General features: G+C 35.3%; 1 protein-coding gene across 1 annotated transcript in view; it reads right to left on the reverse strand.

The window, feature by feature from the left end:
• Window positions 1–7,122: 7,122 nt before the first annotated feature.
• The window catches only part of CIA30 (complex I intermediate-associated protein 30), a 43,403-nt gene continuing 24,502 nt past the window's right edge, over window positions 7,123–26,023 (reverse strand). The window contains exons 3-4 of the mRNA XM_072529821.1: window positions 10,880–11,065; window positions 7,123–7,394 (exon numbers count right to left, since the gene is read on the reverse strand). Coding sequence (XP_072385922.1) covers window positions 7,170–7,394; window positions 10,880–11,065 — 411 coding nt within the window. The 3' untranslated portion in view covers window positions 7,123–7,169. The remainder of the gene's footprint in view (window positions 7,395–10,879; window positions 11,066–26,023) is intronic.

Here is a 26,023-nt window from a genome sequence, read left to right on the forward strand (position 1 = left end):
AACGATGATTAGGAGTTTAGTTGTTAAGACACTACCGAACTGTAAAGTTATAAATAAATATATGTATATAAATTCGAACCGCTCGTTTTATTTAAATCTCGCTACATGACGATAATTTGTCATCACAACCAAATATTTACTTTTTACTACTACTATTAAGTATTCCAATATTGTTAATATTCGTCATCACAGACAAATGTTAATTGTGAATATTTCGGTCAGGTGTCAACACAAATACCTATAGTAGGTAAGTTTATTTGTTATTCTTAATAACAATTTTTTATTTACACATGTGATATACACGGTATTACCAACTATATTATTGACGATATTTGTCATCACAAACAAATATTTACTTGGATACTTTCCAAAGTGAACGAAGAAAAAATGAAAAAAATTATAAAGTATTCCAATATTGTTAGTATTCGTCATCACAGACAGATGTTAATTGTGAATATTTCGGTCAGGTGTCAACACAAACACCTATAGTAGGTAAGTTTATTTGTTATTCTTAGTAACAATTTTTTATGTACACATGTGATATTATATACACGGTATTAAAAACTATATTATTGACGATATTTGTCATCACAAACAAATATTTACTTGGATACTTTCCAAAGTGAAAGAAGAAATAATGAAAAAATTTATTAAGTATTCCAATATTGTTAATATTCGTCATCACAGACAAATATTAATTGTGAGCATTTCGGTCAGGTGTCAACACAAACACCTATAGTAGGTAAGTTTATTGGTATTCCCACCAACAATTTTTTATTTACACATAGGATAATATTATATACACGGTATTAACAACTATATTATTGACGATATTTGTCATCACAAACAATTATTTATTTGGATAATTTCCAAAGAGAAGGAAGAAAAAATGAAAATTTTTATTAAGTATTCCAATATTGTTAATATTCGTCATCACAGACAAATGTTAATTGTGAATATTTCGGTCAGGTGTCAACCCAAACACCTATAGTAGGTAAGTTTATTTGGTATTCTTAATAACATTTTTTATTTACCCATGTGATAATATCAGATACACAGTATTAACACTATATTATTGACGATATTTGTCATCACAAACAAATATTTATTTGGATAATTTCCAAAATGAAAGAAGAAAAATTGAAAAAATCTTTAAGTATTCCAATATTGTTAATATTCGTCATCACAGACAAATATTAATTGTGAATATTTCGGTCAGATGTCAACCCTGCGATAGTATTTATTACCACCTACCTTATGTACTAGTATATTTTTATCTTGATTCTCCTATAAGATAACAATTTTGAACCAACACTTGAAACACTTTTGGGTATCACTTTTCAAGCTAGGTGCTGGGAATTTTGATATGATGAATGACGCTGTGAACGATTTTTAATTAAATCCAATCTCTTTTCGTCGCTACTTACAATTTTGTATATTTCTGCGATCTAATGATCGAATTATATTCCGTTTTTTTTCGGTAATTCGTTGCCGAATTAATTTTACGCGCTCTGTGTGTAGCAATCATCACAGAAAAGGAGACTGAATGGTAAGAGGTTTCGAGTGGTTGTTTATACTTTAAAGTGTAAGTAATTAGCCAGAGGCGGAGGTACTACAATTTATTTATTTATGAGATGAGGCCGAATATAATTATGTTTGAACTTCTGGCTAATCAATGGTGATTGACCATATTCCTGATTCTATCATTTAGTATTAAAGTACATAAAAACTTTAATTAAAGAAGGAGACGTGTTTACCATTTTATTGCTACATGACAGGAGAGATATTACAATATACAACCGTTACATCAATCATAACAGGCTTGCCAACACTTTCACTCCACAAGTACCTATATTTAACAAAATAAAATTTATGTCTAAACACCCCGAGCTTAGAAGACGTTTTGCTAGTACTCCGTCTACTGCTCCCAGGGTCAATACAATTGGGTTGTGTGATGAGTCTCACTCGTTGATTGATTGTATTTCGTTTTGTTGACCCACGTTTTGTGGAATTGCTATGTCCAAATATGTGGGAAGTCTGTCTCCAATGTGGAAGCATGTAGGTTCTATGGGCCCTACTACTATGGTGTTCTGGTTTTCTTCAAGATAGTCACACACCAGTCTCCCGTTACGATTTGTGGTTCTGTCGAACCAGTTGAGCGATCTCGCATTCAGATCTCCAATAATGATGGTGGGCTCCTCCGTGTCCAAAATGACATTTAGGTCCTCACTAAAGAGCGGATCACTCGGTCTAACATATGACGAAACGATTTTCAGCATATCGTTTCCGGTTCTGATGTTTACTATAGTGGCTTCCATATGACCAGGTCATCTGGTGTAGGAATTGATTCATGTTCGATTCCCTTTTTCACTAGTATATCTGTGCATGGTATGGAAGACCGAACAAATTGGAAAAAAGTTGTACAGTCAGCCAAGACCCACCCAGGGTTGTAGCGCTACGTGATGATGATATCTGTGCCTCCTGAATTAGCCCTGTAGTCATTTCTGTAGACATCATAGCCCGGAAATTTTGTTTTTATTTTTTCCGTTATCTTAGTTTCTTGTAAAGCTATGATGTCTAGTTTATGTCTACTGCAAACTCGCCCAGAGTGTTAATTTTCTTTCTTAGCCCTCCAGAATTCCATGACCCTATTTTCAGATCGTCCAACCGATTAGAGAGTTCCGTCTACACCGATACTGCCCATTGCGGTCAGTACACCAGTCATTTTCTCGAAAATAAAAGTAAAGTTCTTAATTTGTTCGTGCAGGATTGCCATAAGATTCGCTACTTCATAATTTTCTTTTGGTTCTTCTGTCTTCTTTGCTACTTGGGCATAACTTTTGTTATTGTTTTTAGTCGTTGGTGCATGTTCCATTGTTTTGTTTCTTATTGGTGCATGTGGGATGTGTGTTTTTCTTTTTGGTGCTTTGGGACATCCTCTTAATTGTTATTTTACGCATTTAGTTAAACAGTGGCATGATTTGGATCCATGTTAGTATCCTTGGCAAATATAACACTGCATAACTTCTTTGCTTGTTCTTAGTTCTTCTTCTACGTGTATTCTCATGTAGCAGTGATTTGTTAAGCTTCTTAGTTTTTCTTTTTCCTCTTCTTTTATTTTGACTAGGAACATTGGCAGAACAATTCGGTCTTCCTTTTTGGAAATCATATTTGAGACTTTAATTACCTCTATACCTCTAACTTTTAGTTCTTGGTGGATTTTTGTTGTTTCTGTAGTTTCGTATAATTTTTCTGTAATTACAAGTATTGTTGTTCTCTCTTGGTCTATTGGATATGCAATGTATTCAATAGGGTTCTGTTGACTGTATTCTTTGAGTATCTTGATCATTGCAAGGTATCCTTCTCTGTGACTAGTCTGTATAATGATTAGTTTGCCGATCCTATCCCTTTTTCTGCAGCTTTTTGCAGGATCTCCTGACTTTTCCAATGGTTTTGAGGGTGATAGTCGGTGGTTTGGGCGCATCTTCCTTGGCGTTTCTTTTTTGTTTGTTGTATCTTCCGTCACTACTGGTGGTTTAGTCATGTTCTTTTTTTATTTACCTTTTTCTATATTCTTTTCCCTTTCATCGTGATGTTCTTTGTCTTGTCTCTTTCTTAGCCTATCACTGGGCACGCAAGTATCTTGTTTTCGCTTATGTATTTCTTGTATCTTTTCAGCAACATTTGTCTTTTTTGGTTTTTCTACTTCGGGATTCTTTCTTTCCGAGTTGGCATTTTTGTTTATTTTTCTTTTTTGATTTTGTTGAATTTTCCAGTCAGCATCATTGTTCTCTTCTGTTTCCATTTGACATCCTTTACTGGTACTGGGTCTTCCCAGTTCTTGAGTTTTTGTTGTCATTTTTTGATTTTGTTTCTGTTTTTCAGTTTTCTACCGGCTTTTGTAGTCCTGCTATTATATCTGTTAATTTAAATATCTTTTGCATTAGCTTTTGTATTTCTTGGTCTTTTTCTGAGATTTTTTCTTAGAGTTTTGTCATTTATTTCATATTTTCCTCCTGCATCTTACGGAGTTTTCCTCCTGCATCGGTTTCCACTTTTTTTGATCAATGTGTCCATTGATCGAACTAGTTCTTTATTTGGGCCATTTCTTTGGTACATTCTGTTTTTGAGTCACTTCCTGTGGAATGGGGTCTTTTTCTTTTGACTAAGTCTACGTTATTTACATTTACACTTATTTCACCTTCACTGTCACTATGGGCAATGTCGGGGGATATATCACTATTAATACTATTTATAATGCAACTATTATCTTCTGTAATTACACTACTGAACGAATCTTTAGAATTTGTTTCTTGTAAAAGGTCAGTATTATTGATATTTATTTTATTGTCAACTGTTTGGTCAGAAGGACCTGATTTTTCTATTAATGTATTTAAACGAACTGTAATTGTATTTACATTGTCTGAAGGACTTATTTCCAATTTATTCTTATTTGAGTTTATTACGTTTATATCATTTGATTCATTATCTTCTATTTATTTTAGTAAATCATCTACCCTAAAGTCAGGCAGATCATCGTTAATAATATAGTCTACAAATTCTTTTATTTCGTTTATTTGATTTGATGTACTTACTTCGGTGGTCATCTGATGACTAGTATGCTCGTTTGTAGGCTCTAGGCCTTTTTTGAGTAGTTATTTATCAGTTATTTACACTTATCAATCACTTTGTTTTTCAGTGTCCAGGCCTCAATCCCATACAAAAGGATGGGGAAAATATAATATCGAAGCATTCTCATCCGGATATCGATATTGCAATTACAAAAAGGTTTCCTCATTCTGTTAAAAGTTGACCGTGCAATTTCAATGCGACATTTTATTTCTTTTGTTTGATCAGTATTTTCTGTGATCCATCATCCAAGGTATATGTATATAGGTATGTGTTCAATTGTTAAACTATATTGAAGAGAAATATATAATTTACTTACATAAATGTCTCAGATGTGTCTTTATCCCCTCAACTATGAGTTATGGGTCCCGAATTTGGCATGTCCATCCTCAGCAGCTCTGAAGACAAGCATATCTTCTGGCGGATGTGGCGTCGCAGTTGCTTCTTTCAATGTCAATATAGTGGCCATCTAATGATGATAATAGTTAGTGAGTAGGCACCCAGTATTTCGGGGATGGATACTTTACCCCTATTTTCCATTTCCAACGACCATTTTCTCGTAAACAGATTTAACACATCGTTGAAACAAAATCCGTGTATTGATCATTTAAACTGCACTACTGTAACATACGTCAGTGGAACATACGAACAGACTGAGTGTCCCAAGTACCAGTAAACCTCTTAAAAATTATTTTATAACACACGATTCAAATGACATACGATCAAGCACCACCAAAGCTTCACATCAAATGACTATATCAGTAAGTTAAACAACATTATGTTTAGTGACTCTGCAATTGCATCTAAGTTTAGTTAGCTCAGCTGGACCAAAGCAGTCAGCTCTGATAACTCGTGTTTTAACAACATTCAGCTTGAAAAATAGTATTGAAGAGATGAATAAATCCTGTTTACTTTACATGGTGGTATTGAAGGTGTGAGTTGCCTTGCACATGTATTACATAACAGCAACAGATAGATTAAGATGTGACATCAAAGATATTAATGTCAAACTCATCTCTTATTTTTCTATAAGCACGATGCGAACAGATTTTGTGAAATGGTTGACATCAAAATATGGCACTACTTTAGCACATTCAAAAACTCGTTGCCTGTCTTTGATGCCTGCAATAGAACGAATTTTAAAACTGTTTGATGCTCTAAAGGATTTCTTTTTAAACGAGAAAATAGCTCCACACATTTTGATAATATTTTTTTAAAACCTTTAAGTGAGGCATACCTATGATTTGACCTTAACCAATTCAATATGTTTCAACAAGGAATTAAAAAGATTGAAGGAAGTACAAAAAGTGTTATAGAAGTTAAAGATGTATTAGAGTCTACTCTCACAGCTTTGACTATGCTTGAAGCTTGAAGAAAAGAGGAACATTTAATATATAATACATTCTTAAGCGTGGCAGTATTACGGAACAGGACGAAATAAACTTCAGAAATGAAGTAAATGATTTTTATGAAACATGTATACAATATCTTGAAAGATGGAGTGTATCCTTCTCTACTTTCTCAGATTAGATGGATGCTTTTGAAGGATATTGAAAGAATTTATTTTTTACTTCAAAGAAAAAACCACCGAAATAAATGATACTTTGCTATTTGGTGAACTAGTACCATTGGTGGGTTTTGAAGGTGAAAAAATTAAAGAATGGACCGATGAAGATAAAAAAAACCATGAAAAATGGCTTTGTTGTTTTAAAATGCATACCAGAATTTTTCAAGATATACCAGTATGTGTTTGCGATCCCTGTCCATAATGGTAATACTAAAAGAATATTTTCCTTTGGAATGGATACCCTTTTTGCAATATTGCAGGTACTCTACAATTTAAAAATGGATTGTTCTAGTTGTTACTTTATATTACATAAAAAAGAGGTTTTAAAAATGAATGCAATGAAAGAAAAATATTCCCAATTCAAATTCTAAAGATTTTTAACACAACTTTAACTAACGATTTTAGTTATCTTCTTTAATTATATTTTGAAGTATGTATTAGTAAATGAGTATTCACTGCAAATTGTTGTTTTTATTTATAATACGCCTCACAATTTAAATTAGGTTACATATTCATAGGTCTTGAAACTTTAACTTCACCCAAAAAAGATTTATAGGTCTCAAATTAGCTAAAAGAGCATTTTTCAATTATTACGTATCAACGGACGACCCTCTTGACCGTCCTTTAGCTAGTGGGTATCGCCACCAAGCCATCGTTAGGTATGTCCTGTCTTTTTAAGTTTATTATTTGGTCACCTTAGTCTACGGGTACGTTTGTTGCACTCAACTTCGAAATATCTATCTTTGCAATTTTTTAAATTGGGATTCAGATATTACTTATTTTCATTTTACATATAAGCGCGCTGCATCGTTACATTTCTATTTTAAATCGATGATGCTTCATTTTTGTTTTTTTTTAATCATTTTTTTTTTATTTTGTCCAATATTGCTTATTTCACAATATTTTTAGAAAAATGAAAAACTATGAACAATAAATATATTTATTTAAATTTCAAAATACTAACAACTTCTTTTTACGTTGATGCTATATACTTATCTGTTCTGTACATTTCATAAGCAAATTCTTCCCTATGATTTGGATCAAACTCCAAACCTATGTAATCTATTTCCAAAGCAAAGTCACCACCATATCTTTCACCAGCAGTAATTCCAAAACTAGCAACTCTATCCAATTGTACTTGGCGTTGCATATCCTGTACTCGTCCTTTTGAACCAAAAAAGAATTTTGAGAAAGGTATCTAGAATGAATTTATTAAATAAAGATTATTTGCCAAAAAGGTAAAGGAAACTAAAAGATTCTCAAAAAATTATTAAAATCCTTTGTAAAAGGTATATATTTAAAAACCCAAACGGGCTGTGTTAGACAAAACGTTTTTGGATTACATGGGTTTATTATTCGGAATACATTTATTGGGTTTTTAAATATATACCTTTTACAAAGGATTTTAATTAATTTTTTAATATATGGTATACAGCCAAATACAGGAACGTAGATTCCTTGTGGTTTTTCAAAAGATTCTCGACGCGCTAACAAACAGTGGTATAGTACATCCACTAATAATTTTCCAACATAAACATGTCTTATTCTGGTATCAAAGAGACCGCCTTTCAAATCAAGGTTGTCAGACATATTTCCTAAAATTCCTAAGGTTATATTTAAAAAATATTCTCTATTCTCTATTCGTTATTATTCAATTGCTAGTCAACGAACGACACTCTTAAAAAATAATATGAACTTATTCTCAAAAATATATATATAAATTAATTAACTAGGTACTAATATTTACATGGACTCTTCACTAATGAATTAAAGCAACCGTGAACTTTGTATATATTACTTATATTCTAAGTAATTTTCGAATATTGGCAACATTGTAGTCTGGAGAGAATTTGAACGTTCGACGTTGCCCTGTTGGTGAATTTAGCGGTAATACTTTTATAGATATAATGATCGACTTTTAAGAAATCAGACAACTTTTAAGAATCCAAGTTCTCAAAAACGGTTTCAAGAATTGTATTATTTTTTTCCAAATTTCATTGATTTTATACCTTACCTGGAAACATGAAAAATTGCATATATATTAATAATGGTATTAAGGTTATATTCACTAATTTTAAACTCATGCAACAGCGCGAAGCGCAAAGCCATAAATTCTAATGAACACCTGTTGTCTGGCTATGCGATACGATAAAATATTTCCTATTGCAGAGGCGGAGGCTTATAAGCTATAGGTTATATAAGTTATAAGTAATATTATATTTTTCTAGGATGGCATTTTTTAAGATGCATCAACTTCTGTGTTATCAATAAATAATGACAATTATGTTAATGACAGCTCTGAATTAAAAAATAAAGATTTGCACGTACAATCCCAAAGAATAGTTTTAAATATGTATGAGTGTTTGAAAAAAGAAAATATTGGGATGGCTGATAATGCAATTGTTTCGAGAATTCATGTATTAAAAAAATCGGGTATAAGACGATATATACAATTATTAAATTAGGCACAGTTACAGATCATTCCTTAAAACGAAAGCGACCAAATAAAAAATTGGGTAGGATTGACACTGCTGCAAAAGACGTTATTCAGCGAACAGTTTACAATTTTACAGGCACACTGACGATTCTTTTCAGTCCTTCTAATTAATTTCTTTACAGCTATCGCGATGCATCTTGAACACTAGTATTCATTATTATACAGTGTGTCGCATTTAAGATGAAGACAACTCTATATATCAGCTACTAAAATACATACAGATTTGACATTTTGCACAGTCATACATGTTGTTAGTGCACATTTTTTTAAGATAGTCATCTGAAATTTAAATTTTAAACGCGGCTTACTGCGAATCCACAAACAGGGTAAATTTTCGATATTTTGCTTCGCGTTAGAGAAATCGGAAAAACTTATTTGGAAAAGTTGTTCCACTTATTGTAAACGCACATACCAAATTTCATGACAAAATTCGCAATTTTAGTTTTTCAGTATTATTTGTAATCTCGATCCTAAATCTACAATTGGCTGTCTAAAGATGCATCTCGGGACAGCCAACTGTCCGTTTTAGAATCCTGACTACAATTGAAGAGCTTATTTCCAAAGTGTCTTACATCCATATAATGAAATCCATGAAATTACAGATTTTCATACAAATTTAACATACAAATTATACAATTTTACAATTTTCATATGCACTTTTAAATGGTAAATAAGAAGTTGTTTTGGTACATATAACTTTATTCTAGACTTGAAGAAATCTATAAAGTTTAAAAAAAGAAAATTTAAAAAATCGAAATTTTGGATTTAAGACACTGGAAATAAGCTCTTCAATTAATGAAAAAAGTAAAAGTGCGAATTTTGACATAAAACTTTGTTATGTGGGGTTAAAATAATATTTGGAACATCTTTTCCAAATAACTTTTTCAGATATCTCTAACTCGAAGCAAAATATTGAAGATTCACCCTGTTTGTGCATTAACAGTAGGCCGTGTTTAAAAATTAAATTTTAGTTGACTATCTTAATTGCTGGATAGACAATGTTTTAAAAATTTCTGACAGAATGAGCCATTATTTACAGATAATTGTAAAAAAATATTATGGTTTATGTAAAAACTAAATAATAAGTCCAATATTCTTATAAATCACTAAAATTAACAAGCTTTAATTTGAAAGAATTAATTTGTTATTTATTCGGTGTTGTGAGCCCGCTCCCATTTGAAAAAAAAACTGATTCTGTCCTTTGAAGAGTCCTATTCAAAAATGCCCCGTTTAAACAAATCGAAGGTTGAAGGGTGCCGGACATTTTTGCCGGAAACAATTCAAATTCAAAAGATCACCTTTTTCTGCTACGGAAAATATTGCTCCGATTTCTCTCCAAAATCAATGTTGATACTTTAGTTTAGATACTCTTGAATCTCAAAAATACTCATTTACATATTTTTCAAGCCTCGAAAATGCATATTAGGTATCGCATTTTTCGGATTTTAAATCGCTTATATCTCCAAAACTATTAACTTTTGAGAAAAATGACATAGATCTTATTTAGAGTCACCCAAAAACCTAAAAAATATTTTTTGGAGCACAAAAGGTGATATTTTGAATTTGTTTAAAAAATTGTTTAAACAATTTCTGCCCAAAAATTGAGAAATTTTCCTGAATATAATTATGTAAAAATTAATAAAAATTATATGATTTTTCTTGAAATATGCGTTTGATAACTGATCCCTTTTCTTAATTTCCACGCCAATGGTCGGCATCGACATCAAAGAACCTCAAAAGCCGACGCTTGGCAAATTGACAATGGAAAAAGTATAACACTGCCGAGTCAATAAATACTTAATTTTTACTTAAAAATTCCTTAATCAACGTGATCCATTTATTTCATCTCTCAAGCCGAAAAATGTTGAAATAATAAAATTTTACGACTTGCTGTCATCGCTTGCTTATTTATGACTTTTGTAAGTAGGGAGTATAATAATGTTAATATTTTAGTATTGCATAGGAGTAACAAACGATATAGCAATAAAACCTTTTAAGTCACTTGTGTATTTTTATATAAAGTATTTTTTATTTAATTGAATTATATTTTCTATTATTTTCGAACCAGGGAACTCACTATTTCTAGTAAATACCCTCATCGAAAATAAAATAAAATTTAACACAACGAAATGTGACAAAATGAAAAAAATATGAGTATATATATGTCCATTATAAAACCATCTTACCCTTGCTACTTGCCAATATGGTCCACCTCTTGTAAACAGAACATAATGGTACATGTCATTCCAGGTAAGATCATAATATCCTTTACAATGAATATTTAACAAATATGACCTTCCATCTCCCCTTACTTTCATTACTAACATATTATAAGATGTCCAGTCTAAATGTCCATCTCGTTTAAATGATTTCTAAAACAGCAATAAACAAATAAATATTATAGTCGAGTCACTGCGCTTGGGAATACGTTTACAGAGACATGGTTGGAAACATGCAACATAAAAATTCCTATCACTCCTTATTGGTAGCTGAGATTTCTGAACACTGTACAGATTTCTTTGATTAAAAAAAGAAGAATAATTGTGAATAATGGAATATACAAAGCTTTCTATTCAATCTAATCAATAAACGATTGTAAAATTTCAAAAATAAACATTTAAACCAAATATACAACCAAATCGTCTGATATTTCCTATTATTTCAAGAGAATATAAAAAAACAACATACGAAATAAAAGAATATTTATTTTAAATCAATTAAATCACCAATACATAAAAATTAAATAAAACGGTACTCTTAAAATAATAAATTAAAACCACTTTAAGTCAATAACATAAAACTTTTCAATGTAAAATGACTAATGTTTAAATTGTTTTTATTTATTTATGTGTTTTTAGTAGTCAGTGTAACCACTCTCTCATCTTACACAATAAATAAAAATCATATCAAACTCCATAGTCCGAGTTCAACAAATAGTTTAATATATTCCGCGATTCAAAACATCCATTCGAACAAATTATTCCACGAACCCCATATTTTTTTTTATCAATTCCTTATAAACAATTGGCATAGTGAAGATACGACCACCCACTGAGAAATAAAATAAACACATGTGCGGATGCTCCTATTTTCTAATCACCATAAAAAAAAACCAAATGAAGCGGTCGGTAAAATTTAAATTCACCGGATAATTAAATTAACACAGCATCAATGTCGTTAATTTTATTACACCATCACTGTCGTGTTAGATTTTATCTAACATTAGTGTTTTTTCAATAAAACAATTTTAGTTTCCCAATAACTCATTTTAATAAGCAAAAACTGAAACTAAATTATTTAACACATTCAAACTTAACATAATTATGGCAACAAAACCGAAAAGGGTAAGTTAAAAGATAAGAAAAAGTAAGCTTTGGTAAGCAAAGTATTCCGTGTTTCGCTTAGACTCTGCGAACAATTGCTTAACGTTATTCTGTCTCACTGCCTAAAAAAAAACACAAAAAGGGAATAAGTAAGCTAAAAAGGTAGGTAAACAAAAAACTTACAATGATTTAATTTTCATCATTATCGTCATCTGTGCATTCCGTGCATGTATAACTTGTTCTCTGCGTGTGTTCTTTACAAATTGGGCTTGTGCAAATATTGCAACGATGTTGGGCAAAGCGGTTTTTTCTTACTGTGCAGTAAAGGCATCTTGGTTTTTCATTATTTGCTGTTGACGGTGCCGGTTGAGGTTTGATTCCAGCTACGTTATGTATTTTTTGACGAAGACTTGTAGATAACCTTGGTATAGATGCTCGACGAGTTACATGGGGTAGTGCAAGTTGTTTTGCTAAATCAGTAATGAAACCTCTTCGTTTTAAAATTACACTAGTATTGCTTCTAAAAATTATCTGGCTATTTACAGTGGCAATATTGAGCAGAGTACAAAAGACAGTAAGGGGCCAACGGTTACTTATTCTGCTCACAGAATACTCTGATTTTAGCCGATCAACGACATCTACACCTCCCTTCGTACTGTTGTAAAAGGTAATGACCTCAAGTTTCAGATCTTGGGATGAAGGATCTATGGAATCATCGTCATGCAATGTTGATAACATTAGTACGTTTTTGTTCTTTTTTGGTACGTAAGAAGCTAATATACAATGGTTTTTCGTATTTCCTTCTTTGTCACCATACAAAAATATGGAACTTTTTATTGGCCGATTTTTAACATCCAGTAGCATTGGAGGAATTTGGGTTTTATTTTTTCGTATTGTACCTACTATAGTTAATCTGTGGTTTTCGTATAAATCATTGGCTAGAGGAACCGATGTAAAATAGTTGTCCATAGTAACATTTCTTCCTGAGTTATTAATTGGTTGAATAAGTCGTTTTACTACACTACTCGCATCATTGGGCTTTTGGAAAGGCCCATCGGGTTGTCTGCCAGCATAAATTTCCATATTAGATGTATAGAACATTCTAGTATCACAAAGCGCATATATTTTAATCCCGTATTTTGCCGGTTTATTAGCAATATACTGTCTAAATTTGCATCTACCCCGAAATGCTTCCAACATTTCATCAATTGTTGCGTATTCACTAATTGTGTAATTATTCAAGCATTGTTGAACAAAGGCATCAAAAATGTGACGTATAGGGGCTAAATTGTCAAATTTTGCTCGTTCCTTCCTTGAATTGCTGTCGTCAAATCTTATAGCTTGAACCAGAATATGATACCGATATTTTGATAATGTAGCCGCAAAAAAGTCCGGTGCGGTTCCATCGGTGCTCCATAACTCTGCGGTATTCAAATGCTGAGCTTTTTTGACTCCGGCCAGATAAAGCAAACCCAAGAATGCACTAATTTCTATAAAATCGGTTGGCGCGCAGTTTTTTGAATTATTGTATGATGGCCTCATTTTATCTAACTTTTGATCGGTGCAATCAACAATATAAGAAATTATCTCATCGGGGAAAAACAATTTCCAACAATCTAGAGCTGTTTTATATCGTTTCGCTACATTTTTTACGCCTGGCCACTTCGTAATTATATTTTGCCGGGAAGTTTTATTTCTGAGATCAGTTCTTTTGTGATGAAGCCACTCTGTTTTGTCTTTTCCTCTAGAGATTGGCACATCAATTGGCAAAATAGTTATATTTGAAGCACTTGTGGATGGAACCGGCTCACTTTCAATTATTTCCTCACTCTCACTCAACCCAGATTGTTCTGTATCTGAACAGTGTTCACTATGCCCAGATGGAGCATCTGAATCCGAGTTATTATCCATTTCCACATCACTCTCACACTCCTCGAACCATTTTATCAATTGTTCTTGTGTTTTCTCATCCATTTTAGATAATAAGTGTAAAAGACGAGCGTAAATAATCTCGACAGACTACACGAAATAAACAACAACCTTACTCGACAGCGAGTACGCGATCACTGTCGTGTTAGATTTTATCCAACGTGCACCGCGCAGTCCGCACCTCCCACTCCAACCCATTGTTTCGCTTTAAAATGCGATATATCCAAAGCATCACCAGGCATATCTAGAAGCTTTAAATCATAACTACCCGAAAATCAAAAATATAAGGGTAAATTCGAATTTGTTAGATTTTTTCTAACATCGACAGTGATCGCGGGTTAATCGACTTTACTGATTTGTTGTGTTTTTCGTTAAAATATTTGCTTTATATGTTGAGTAACTTTACAGTTTCTAGAACATCTGAAAAACTACAAATTATTTTATAAGTAGAGGAATCCAACATTGTAGGCGTTTACTTATATTCGAACAACTTAAGAAGAGGTTAAATATTCGATATGGCCACGAACATTTGGAGCATGTATATCAGTCGCAGCTTAAAAATCGTAGACAGAAGAAAGATGAGGCTCTTCAAGAATATGAGGTAGATATTGCCAGATTAGTACGATATGCTTATCCAACAGCTCCCGAAGATATGATGGAAAAGTTGGCCGTTCAAACGTTTATTGATGGTCTTCGTGATCATGAAATGCAGAGAACACTACGATTAGCTCGTCACAAGACGCTGGTTGATGTCTTATCCGCCGCCCTCGAATACGAGTTAGCTACGCAGGCCTCTGGAGGATACAGTAAAGTTAGGACTGTAAAAGAGGAAGGAGATGAAGATAAACTTGACTAGCTCGTTAATATGATGAAAATTATTACATGCAAGAAAACGAAGACCATAAAATCAAGAAACTCACCATCAGGAAAACCAGAACGAGTCGGCTTTAGGGGAGCAGCTTCGACCCGGAACTTTTCCAAAGACCCTCTTATACTAATAGCTTCTTTGAAATGTCGTGAAGATAGTGTATATGTAGATGGAGAAATAAATGGTAAAAGACATACGTTGTTGGTGGATACCGGAGCGACCAGAACCATTATACGCCCGACAGTTATAAACAGCCGAAAGAAACTGTTACCAACGAGGTTGCGACTTCGGACCGCTACAGGTGAAAATGCCAACATCCATGGAGAAATCCAGGTACAATTGGGAATTGGAGCAGAAAAGTTTGTCCATACTGTTATAGTTGCTGACATCGAAGAGGATGTTATATTAGGAATGGACGTAATGAATATGCATGGATTCCAATTGGATTTTAAGAATAAGGTAATCAAAGTTGGCAACGAGGAAGTATTTCTTCATCCACATAATGACAACACTGTGCAAGCAGCCATTACAGAAGATATAGTCGTGCCTGCGAGAAGCGAAACGATCATAGTAGCGCGACTACAGGGAATTGTAGACGAAGGGACACCTGTTATGATGGAGCCTTGGAACCACGACGATGAGGTTGGCCGTGGAATCATAATTGGAAAGGAATTGGTGACTTCGGCTAAAGAAATTCCTGTGAGACTTATCAATGTCAACGACTACCCAGTGACCATCAAGAAAGAGACAAAAGTAGGAACTTGTGTACCTGTGACATCCATAATCCGTCAGGCGACAACATCTGATAATTCCAACGACAAATTCGACCAAATGGTTGCAGTTGCAGGACAGTCTCTAAATCAGATGGAGAAAAGGAAATTAAGGGAATTTCTTCGGCAGTATCGTGATATTTTCGTACCGAAAGGAGGAAAGACGGGAAGAACTACCGTTGTTAAGCATAAAATTGATACTGGTAATGCTAAGCCAATTCGTCAAACAGCTCGACGATTACCACAGGCGAAAAGAGAGGAAGCTGAAACGATTGTTCAGGAAATGAAGAAAGACGGGGTGATAGAACCTTCTACAAGCCCATGGGTCTCTCCGGTGGTCCTGGTTAAGAAGAAAGACGGAACGACGAGGTTCTGTGTGGATTACCGTTTGCTGAACAACGTTACCAAGAAAGATAGTTATCCTCTGCCTCGGATCGATGACACATTGGCTGGAAGTAAATTGTTTTCTACTTTGGATTTGAAGTCTGGATACTGGCAGGTAGAAATGGACCCAGTAGATAAAGAAAAGACAGCCTTCACCACAGGATCTGGATTGTGGCAATTCAACGTTATGCCATTTGGACTCTGTAATGCTCCTGCGACATTTGAGAGGCTTATGGAAAATGTGTTGAGAGGGTTATCTTGGAAAACATGCCTGGTTTATTTAGATGACATAATCGTCTTGGGGAGACATTCGAAGATCATTTGAGGAATTTAGAAAACGTTTTTAATCGACTTAAAGCTGCCCAATTGATGCTAAACCCCAAGAAGTGCCAGTTATTTCAAGGTAGAGTCAATTATCTGGGTCATATAGTCAGTAAAGAAGGAGTGGTCGTGGATAAGGGAAAAATCGATTCCATTAAGGAATGGCCAAAACCAACTGACAAACATCAAGTGAGAAGTTTTCTTGGACTATGTACTTACTACCGGAGGTTTATTAAGAAGTTTGCAGATATCGCTAAACCATTAACGCGACTTACGGAGGAAGCAAGAGATTACCGCTGGGATACAGACTGCCAAAATGCCTTTGAGACCTTGAAAAAGCATTTAATAACAGCACCAATTTTAGGGTATCCACTGCCAGAAGGAGAGTTCATCTTAGATACGGATGCAAGTAATGTGGGAATTGGAGGAGTGCTGTCTCAGATTCAAGGAGGACAGGAACGAGTCCTCGGATATTTTAGTAAAGTTCTTTCAAAACCTGAGCGGAATTATTGCGTCACGAGAAGTGAACTTCTAGCAGTAGTTAAATCAGTAGAGCACTTCTATCAATACCTCTATGGCAGAAAGTTTCTAATCCGAACCGACCATGCCGCCCTTAAGTGGTTGATGCAGTTTAAGAATCCAGAGTGTCAGATAGCCAGGTGGATCGAACGACTCCAAGAATACGATTTTAAGATTGAGCACCGGGCCGGAGTTAGCCACAGAAACGCTGATTCTCTTTCCAGAAGGCCATGCCCAGCAGAGTGTTCCCACTGCAACAAAACGGAATCCAAGGAAGCAGCAGTGCTAAGAACGACGATTGTCAACGACGACTGGACGCCTACTAAGATAAGGGAAGAACAGGAGAGAGATCCAGTTATACAGAAAATCCGAAAATGGAAAGAGGAAAACCGTCGACCACCTTGGCAGGAAATATCAAACCTATGCTCAGTAGTTAAGACGTATTGGGCCCAGTGGGACTCATTTATCATCGAAGATGGCTTGCTCAAACGAGTCCTGGAAAATGATGACGGTTCAGAGAAGAGAAGACAGTTGGTGATCCCAAAGAGCAGAATAGCCGAAGTACTTCGTCAGTTACAAGACAGTCCATCGGGAGGGCATTTTGGTGTAAGGAAAACCCTTCAGCGAATTCGGGAACGGTTTTATTGGATGAACAGTTCCGACGATGTAAAAGACTGGTGTAAGAAATGTACTATTTGTGCCACGAGTAACGGGCCTTACCGAAAAAGGAGAGCTCCTATGAGACAATATAATGTTGGAAGCCCGTTTGAAAGAATAGCTTTGGACATCACTGGGCCATTTCCAGAAAGTGAAAATGGAGGCAAGTACATGCTGGTAGTAATGGATTACTTCACTAATTGGGTCGAAATTTACGCACTTCCAGACCAGAAGGCCGCCACCGTTGCAAAAAAATTGAAGGCAGGAACTTCGAAAGCGATCTATTCCAAGGAATATGTGATAGACTAGGCATGAAGAAAACAAGAACTACCGCGTATCATCCGCAATCGGATGGTATGGTAGAACGAATGAATAGGACAGTTGGCAAGTATTTGACAAAGATGGTGTCCGATCATCAGCGAGACTGGGACCAATACCTTCCGTTCTTCACAATGGCCTACAGATCTGCTGTTAACGAATCAACAGGCCAGACACCAGCCAAAGTCCTATTCGGACGCGAAATGCGACTACCTTGTGATCTAGAGTTTGGGTGTCGACCTGGAGAAGATGTAGCAGGTGAAGATTATGTAATCGAATTACGAAGAAAAATGGACGACGTACATGAGTTGTTCCGTTCCCACCTTCAGATCGCTAGCGACCGAATGAAGAAACGGTACGATACACAAGCCGAAAAGGGTTGCTTTAAGAAGAACGACAAAGTCTGGCTGTATAATCCCAAGAAGCGAAAAGGTTGTTCTCCCAAATTGCAGCAGTTTTGGGAAGGTCCATACCTCATCATGGAGAAGATCAACGATGTCATCTACAGAATAAGCAAGATTCCGAGGGGAAAGCCGATGATAGTACACCATAACCGGCTGGCGTCTTTCGAAGGTGACCACGACGTAGATGAAGAAGTGGAAGTAAACCAAGTCCAAGATGTGTCTGACCTCAGGTTTGAGGAATTCATGGGTGCCTATGGAGGTACCGGTAAAGCGAGACATGGTGTTACCACTGAAGAAAAGCAAGATCTACTCGCGCTCCCCGATGACTACTCGCTGGCCCTTACCATCCCGGCCAGTATCAAAGACGCACCAGGGTTGGCATCCGTCTTTCGAAGGAAGTTTGGTCGAGTTGCAGAACTTCAATGCCAGGTGCCAGCTCCCGGTAAAACCTTGAAACTCCAAGATGCATCACGTTACCTTTTCTACCTGGTAACAAAAGACACTGCCGTGACCAACCTACCTACCGAGATGTATGGGAAGCCTTACTTCAACTGGGAGAGCACGTACTAGAGTCCGACGTGCAAAAGTTAGCCATGCCAAAGTTGGAGTGCCGCCAATTAGATTGGAGGGTTATCCGAAATATGGTGGAGGAGATCTTTAAAGACACCGAAGTCCAGGTGTTAGTCTGTTGCAATCCGCATAGTTACTGGTGCGGAGAGAAAACCGTCCCTTGTCATTTTTATACAACTGGAAGTTGTAAAAGAGGGTCCAGTTGCCGATACCAGCATACAGTTCCGGTTCCAGTCCCGACAAGGTTCCAGGAGGAACCATCTTTTAAGAGGGGGGCAATGTTACGATAAATATCATGGCCTAAAAATAACCGTAAATATATTATGACTAATTCTAATATGTTTTAGATTATACGAGACAATTCGACCAGCTGGCATAAACTCCAAGTAATAAAAAAACTGGTTCCGTTCGAATCTTCCGGAATTAGGCCTGTTCATTCGAGGCGAAACCAGGTCAATTGAGGTCAACATCCATGGGGTTCTAGAGCAGCTGTTTTCGTATAAATATGAGGGAACTTTCATTTTGAAAAGAGTTAGTCAAGATCTGAAGACCGCGCCCGCGATTTTTAATTGTTACGCTCGCCTTTAAATAAATTATGTATTTTTAGTGATTAATAAACTTATATAAATTATCGTGCCTTTTAATAAATTAAAGTAGGAACAATATAATAAATTAGTAAAGACATTATAACTAATTATAAATAAATAAAAGACATAATACCTACCGATAGCATACGCATCAAGAAGTTTTAGTAAAGGAGAATGCAATAAACCTATAATCATCAAGGAATTACTAGCAATTCATTGGGGAATTAACCATTTCAAATGTTATTTATATGGAGCACCAACATTTTTGGTAAAAACGGATCATAAACCCTTTACACACCTATTTTCAATGAAGGAACCTACCTCAAAACTTACGAGGATCAGATTAGATCTAGAGAAATACGACTTATAAATATAATATATAACAGGGAAAAATAATTACGCGGACAGTCTTTCAAGAATAACATTGCATCAACTGAAGGACTTATACATAAATAACACGCATATACTAGGTATAATCCAAGCTTAATCAAGAAGAAAAATGGAAGAAACAAGACACAATTATACAAAAAGTAAACCTACATTACAGCCGGAACTCCAAAATCAACCAGTAAGAAGACGACTAGACTACCAATTTTGTCTTTTGGAGTGGACCGAATCTCACCAAGACTGAGCATTCGGATCAAAAACAAAATCAAGTACAGCATGGCCACAGGATTCAATCACTTTGATTTAAATCAAATGTTGACACAGCTTAATTGGCTGGCGGTAGAGAATGCAGTACGTAAAGTAAAGATATACGTAAATGATATTATTTTTAAATTGTGCACAATTGATGAATTTATAAAAGAAGGAAACAAATTATTGAAAAATATAGAAATATACATATGCGAAGTACCAGAAATAATAGAGGACGACAAAGAAAAACGTAGGATTTACGTACGATTAACGTAATGAGGAATATTATAACCACCCGATATTTGGGGTCATGTAGGAAATAATAGGCTAATAAAGAATCTGAAGACAAGATTCAAATGGAGAAACATGGAAAAAGACATAAGAAAATACATTAAACAATGTCATAAATGTCAAATTAATAAACCGGAAAGACTACATGTCGAGGAATTCCTGATATCGGACACTTCTTCAAAACCATGGGGCATAGTGTACATAAGACACGATATGTCCATTCCCTAAAATTAATGAAGGCAATAGATACTGTAATGCTGTACGAAATACGCAGTGAGTATACCAGTGTGCAACAAAGAAGCCAAGACAATAGCTCGCGGAATTTTCGATTATTTTATACCAACATACGAATTCATGAAACAACTCAGAACAGACCAAGGCACAGAGTACAACAATGAGGTAATGCACGAACTAACAAAAATGCTAAAGATATAGCACAAATTCTCAACGGAGTACCACTCACGATCGATTGGAAGTTGTGAGAAACTACATAGAACATTAAACGAGTACGTGAGATCATTCATAGATGAAGACAGAGAAAACTTGGGACTTGTGTTGCAGAATGTTCACATACTGCTACAACACAACCCCTAACGCGTATAATGGATATACACTGTTCGAATTGCTGTATGACAGTAAAGTAAACTTACCTGAAGACCTTACACGAGACGTTCAACCATGTTACAACATAGATGCCTACTACAATGAGTTACGCTATAAACTACAATTCGCACACGAGAAAGCTAAAAGCGTCTTATTAAAGCACAAAAAGAAGCGACAGGAAAGAAATAAGTCAAAAGCGGCGCCACAACACTTCGAAATAGGAGACCTAGTCCTGGTCAAAAGAGAAGAGAATTGTAAGTTTGATAGTCCTTATGCAGGTCCTTTCATAATGCAGGTCATTTATGGAGGTCAATTTTTTTGTTACTAGATACAAGGAAATATGTACCAAAAATTTGTATATAATTCTATAAATATGTACATGTAAATAGTGAATGTAAATAATGTATGTATGTACAGTAATCAGATGATGATGACACGAAAAATTTTCTTTTTTCGAAAGGGAAGTGTAAAAACAGTTTATGTAATTGATTGAAACGAACAGCACTCAGAAAATTTTTCTTCTGAGGGTTAACGGGATTTAAATAAGCATCCAGAAATCAGATCTAAGTAACCCAATTCAGTTTAAAATTTTAATAATATTAATCATTGCTTATTGCTCAATGCGATTGTTTGTTTATGACATTGGAAATATCGATAGGAATATCTGACCTAGTCAAATTTGGAATATAATCAAAAGCTTATTTAATATTGTATTCAAAATATATTAGTAAAACATGAATGCATAAACAAACGCACGTGAGTTAAATACCCGGAAAATAACGGGAGTAGATCATTAAGAATTAAGAGTGAACAGTCGAAGCTAGTGTTGTCATCCGTCAACTGGGTACTCTCTCTATTATTGTACTTAGAGAACCAATAAAGTAATTATGAGTATCGAGTGAGTTCGAGTTAATCAACCCCATGCAGGGGGTAAACTACCCCTAGAGTTCCACTATATGGAACTCCTGATGGAAGCAATCTAATAAACATTATATGATTAACCAACATTATTATACAGGGCCACTATGCAAGAGCATTCACGACGAATGTACACATTTTCGTATTTTATGCTGACTCGTGGGGAGCATATTCGAGTATGTAAAAATTATTTTTTGGGAACATTAGGTATTTCACAAAAACCTATATACACGCCTAAGAAAGATAGGAGAGGTAAAACAAGTAGTAGATCGATATCTGATGATAAAAGGGAAGAAGTTAAAACTCATATTAACTTATCTCCTATAATTGAATCTCATTATTGCCGACAAACGACTAAACAGAAGTATTTGGAAGCCAGTTTAAGTGTAGCAAAATTATACGACTTGTACTTGAAGTTTTGTAAAGAACTAGGAAAAGATCCAGTTAAATTATCCTATTAACGATTTGTAATAGATTTGTAATGTAGAATTCTGTTCTTGGCGGCGTGACACAGCTCGCCTGTATTGTGTATTCCTGTCCATTCTTTAATATTTCTTAACCAGGATAATTGTTTGCGGCCGGCTCCTCTCCTACCTTCGATCTTCCCTTGTAGGATTAACTGTGGTATTTCATATTTTGCTCCTCTCAATATGTGCCCAAGGTAACCAATCTTGCGTTTTTTAATTAATTTAAAGAGTTCTCTTTCCACGCCGGCTCTCTTAAGGACGTCATCGGTTCGAACTCTATCCACCCAAGGTATGCGCATCATTCTTCTTAATGACCACATTTCAAATGCTCCAAGCATTTGAAATTAAGGTTTTCATATCCCTAAAAAGGACCGTTGTGTAAAATGTGAAGACTACAAATTTAAAAGTCGTGACAAACTTTTGACAAAAGAGGAACACCGGAAGTTTGAAGGACACATTGAAATAAAAATAGTATGAGGCTGGAAAGAAATACTGATGGGGAAAACGGAACACCTGTTCTTAGTTTTGATTTACAGAATGTGATAACGTGTTCAAGATCGGAAGTTGGCAATTTCTTTTATTTACAAAAATTAAACATCTACATACTGACTGCATATTACTCTGTAACAAAAACTGTTTATTGTGCCATATGGACAAAAGAAAAAACAAGGAACGACCGACAACATTCTGGCTAGCAGGCTAGAGTTTTGGAAGATAATAATATCACTAATCTAGTCACATGGAGTGATTGTTATATATCTCGTAATGAGAATCGTAACTCATTTATTTCATTTTCTGTTATGAAAGCACTGAGACAGCACCCGGAATTAGAAAGTCTTACAATTAAGTTTTCTACACCAGGTCATGGAGCAATTGAAGAAGTGGATAATGTGCATAGTAACATTGAAAGATTTATGGAAAAAGTGTAATTTTATTCACCATTTTCATTTATACGCAATTTGAAGTCTGTGAATAAAAGACATCCTTATATTATTTTACAATTAAAAGATCACGATTTTAAAGACTATGGAAACTGTTCCAAAAATTTGGTGTTCAAAAAATTTTATTTTCCAAAGTGGTGTCAATTAAATTAACACAAAATTTAGCAGAAGCAGAATATAAGGTCCCTCAATCACACAGAAAACATATTTACAAAAGTATCTCTAAGGAATAGTATACCACAATACATATGTTCCTCATTCCAAACGCGATGGTCCAAGAACCCGTGGCAGAAAAGCTTCTCGACATGGCATTATTACCAATCGCAGAGAACAATGCCCTGTTTTCAATAATATACCAATCCTCTTACCTCCAAAAAATGAGCTCAAAAAAAGTTAATGTAAAAGCAATTGAAAAAATGATGAATATGAGTATACCCCATATTGATAAATAATATTTTCAAGCATTTCTGAATTCTTTGAAATAAACTGTTTCATTTTTAAATATTATACATGAAGTAGGTAACATTTATTTCGTTTCCATCTCGTATGATGATCGCATATAAAATAAAAATTTTTTTAATATAATTATTAGTATTATTGTCTCCATTCTTAGTGATATAGAATTCCAATCCCATTTATAAAACGAGGGTGTATGTGGAAGATAGAACTATGTTAAATAACTGGAAAGCATTGAAATTTAGAAACAAAGTTCTAACTGCGTTTTGATGCTATTTTATTTGTTTATTCTGTTTATTATATATGTAAGCAAAATAGTACATTCGTCGCCGAAGAGCCAAAACCGCGTAAGTGACATTTTCCCCAAATGTACTTTATGGTCTTTACATATATACATCTCTTCTGCGTCATTTGGCTTGAAAACCGTCTAATTTCGACAAACGACATGTACTCCAGTGACGCTATTTTAATACCGCCTATGTACATTCTGTTAAAAATGCAGCCGTTCTCCTGTCAAACAGGTGTAACATTAACACGTCGCATGCTTAAAGCCTAACGATATGCTATTGTAATGAATTTTATTTAACTGCTTTCTTTATTTAATTTATAATGTCTTTATTAATTTATTATATTGTTCTTATTCTAGTTTATTAAAAAGCACGATAATTTATATAAGTTTATTAACCACTAATTAATACATAATTTATTTTAGGCGAACGTAACAATTAAAATCGCGGCCGCGGGTCTTCAGATATTAACTGTCCCTACATATAAAAATGTTTTATTTATATACATAAATCGCCGTTATCTCGAAAAGTCTAAAACCTTCTTGAGTAGACTGGACGGCGAAAACGGTAAGGGCAAACTGGATTTCCCATAGACTCGCCTCGAACTTTGTTTTTATAGCATCATGTGTCAGGTAGAAATGACCTAGAAAAGACTCGAATGAATAACATATCAGTAATAAACATATTTACCGTTTTTTGGGTCAGAATTTATCGTAACATTGCCCCCCTCTTAAAAGATGGTTCCTCCTGGAACCTTGTCGGGACTGGAACCGGAACTGTATGCTGGTATCGGCAACTGGACCCTCTTTTACAATTTCCAGTTGTATAAAAATGACAAGGGACGGTTTTCTCTCCGCACCAGTAACTATGCGGATTGCAACAGACTAACACCTGGACTTCGGTGTCTTTGAAGATCTCCTCCACCATATTTCGGATAACCCTCCAATCTAATTGGCGGCACTCCAACTTTGGCATGGCTAACTTTTGCACGTCGGACTCTAGTACGTGCTCTCTGAATTGAAGTATGGCTTCCCATACATCTCGGTAGGTAGGTTGGTCACGGGCAGTGTCTTTTGTTACCAGGTAGAAAAGGTAACGTGATGCATCTTGGAGTTTCAAGGTTTTACCGGGAGCTGGCACTTGGCATTGAAGTTCTGCAACTCGACCAAACTTCCTTCGAAAGACGGATGCCAACCCTGGTGCGTCTTTGATACTGGCCGGGATGGTAAGGGCCAGCGAGTGGTCATCGGGGAGCGCGAGTAGATCTTGCTTTTCTTCAGTGGTAACACCATGTCTTGCTTTACCGGTACCTCCATAGGCACCCATGAATTCCTCAAACGTGAGGTCAGACACATCTTGGACTTGGTTTACTTCCACTTCTTCATCTACGTCGTGGTCACCTTCGAAAGACGCCAGCCGGTTATGGTGTACTATCATCGGCTTTCCCCTCGGAATCTTGCTTATTCGGTAGATGACATCGTTGATCTTCTCCATGATGAGGTATGGACCTTCCCAAAACTGCTGCAATTTGGGAGAACAACCTTTTCGTTTCTTGGGATTATACAGCCATACTTTGTCGTTTTTCTTAAAGCAACCCTTTTCGGCTTGTGTATCGTACCGTTTCTTCATTCGGTCGCTAGCGATCTGAAGGTGGGAACGGATCAACTCATGTACATCGTCCACTCTTCTTCGTAATTCGATCACATAATCTTCACCTGCTACATCTTCTCCAGGTCGACACCCAAACTCTAGATAACAAGGTAGTCGCATTTCGCGTCCGAATAGGACTCTGGCTGGTGTCTGGCCTGTTGATTCGTTAACAGCAGATCTGTAGGCCATTGTGAAGAACGGGAGATATTGGTCCCAGTCTCGCTGATGATCGGACACCATCTTTGTCGAATACTTGCCGACTGTCCTATTCATCCGTTCTACCATACCATCAGATTGCGGATGATATGCTGCAGTTCTTGTTTTCTTCATGCCTAGTCTATCACATATTCCTTGGAATAGATCGCTTTCGAAGTTCCTGCCTTGGTCACTATGTATCTCCAAAGGCACTCCAAATCGGCTGATATATTCTT

This window comes from Diabrotica undecimpunctata, chromosome 4, assembly GCF_040954645.1.
Source record: "Diabrotica undecimpunctata isolate CICGRU chromosome 4, icDiaUnde3, whole genome shotgun sequence".
Taxonomy (NCBI): domain Eukaryota; kingdom Metazoa; phylum Arthropoda; class Insecta; order Coleoptera; family Chrysomelidae; genus Diabrotica; species Diabrotica undecimpunctata.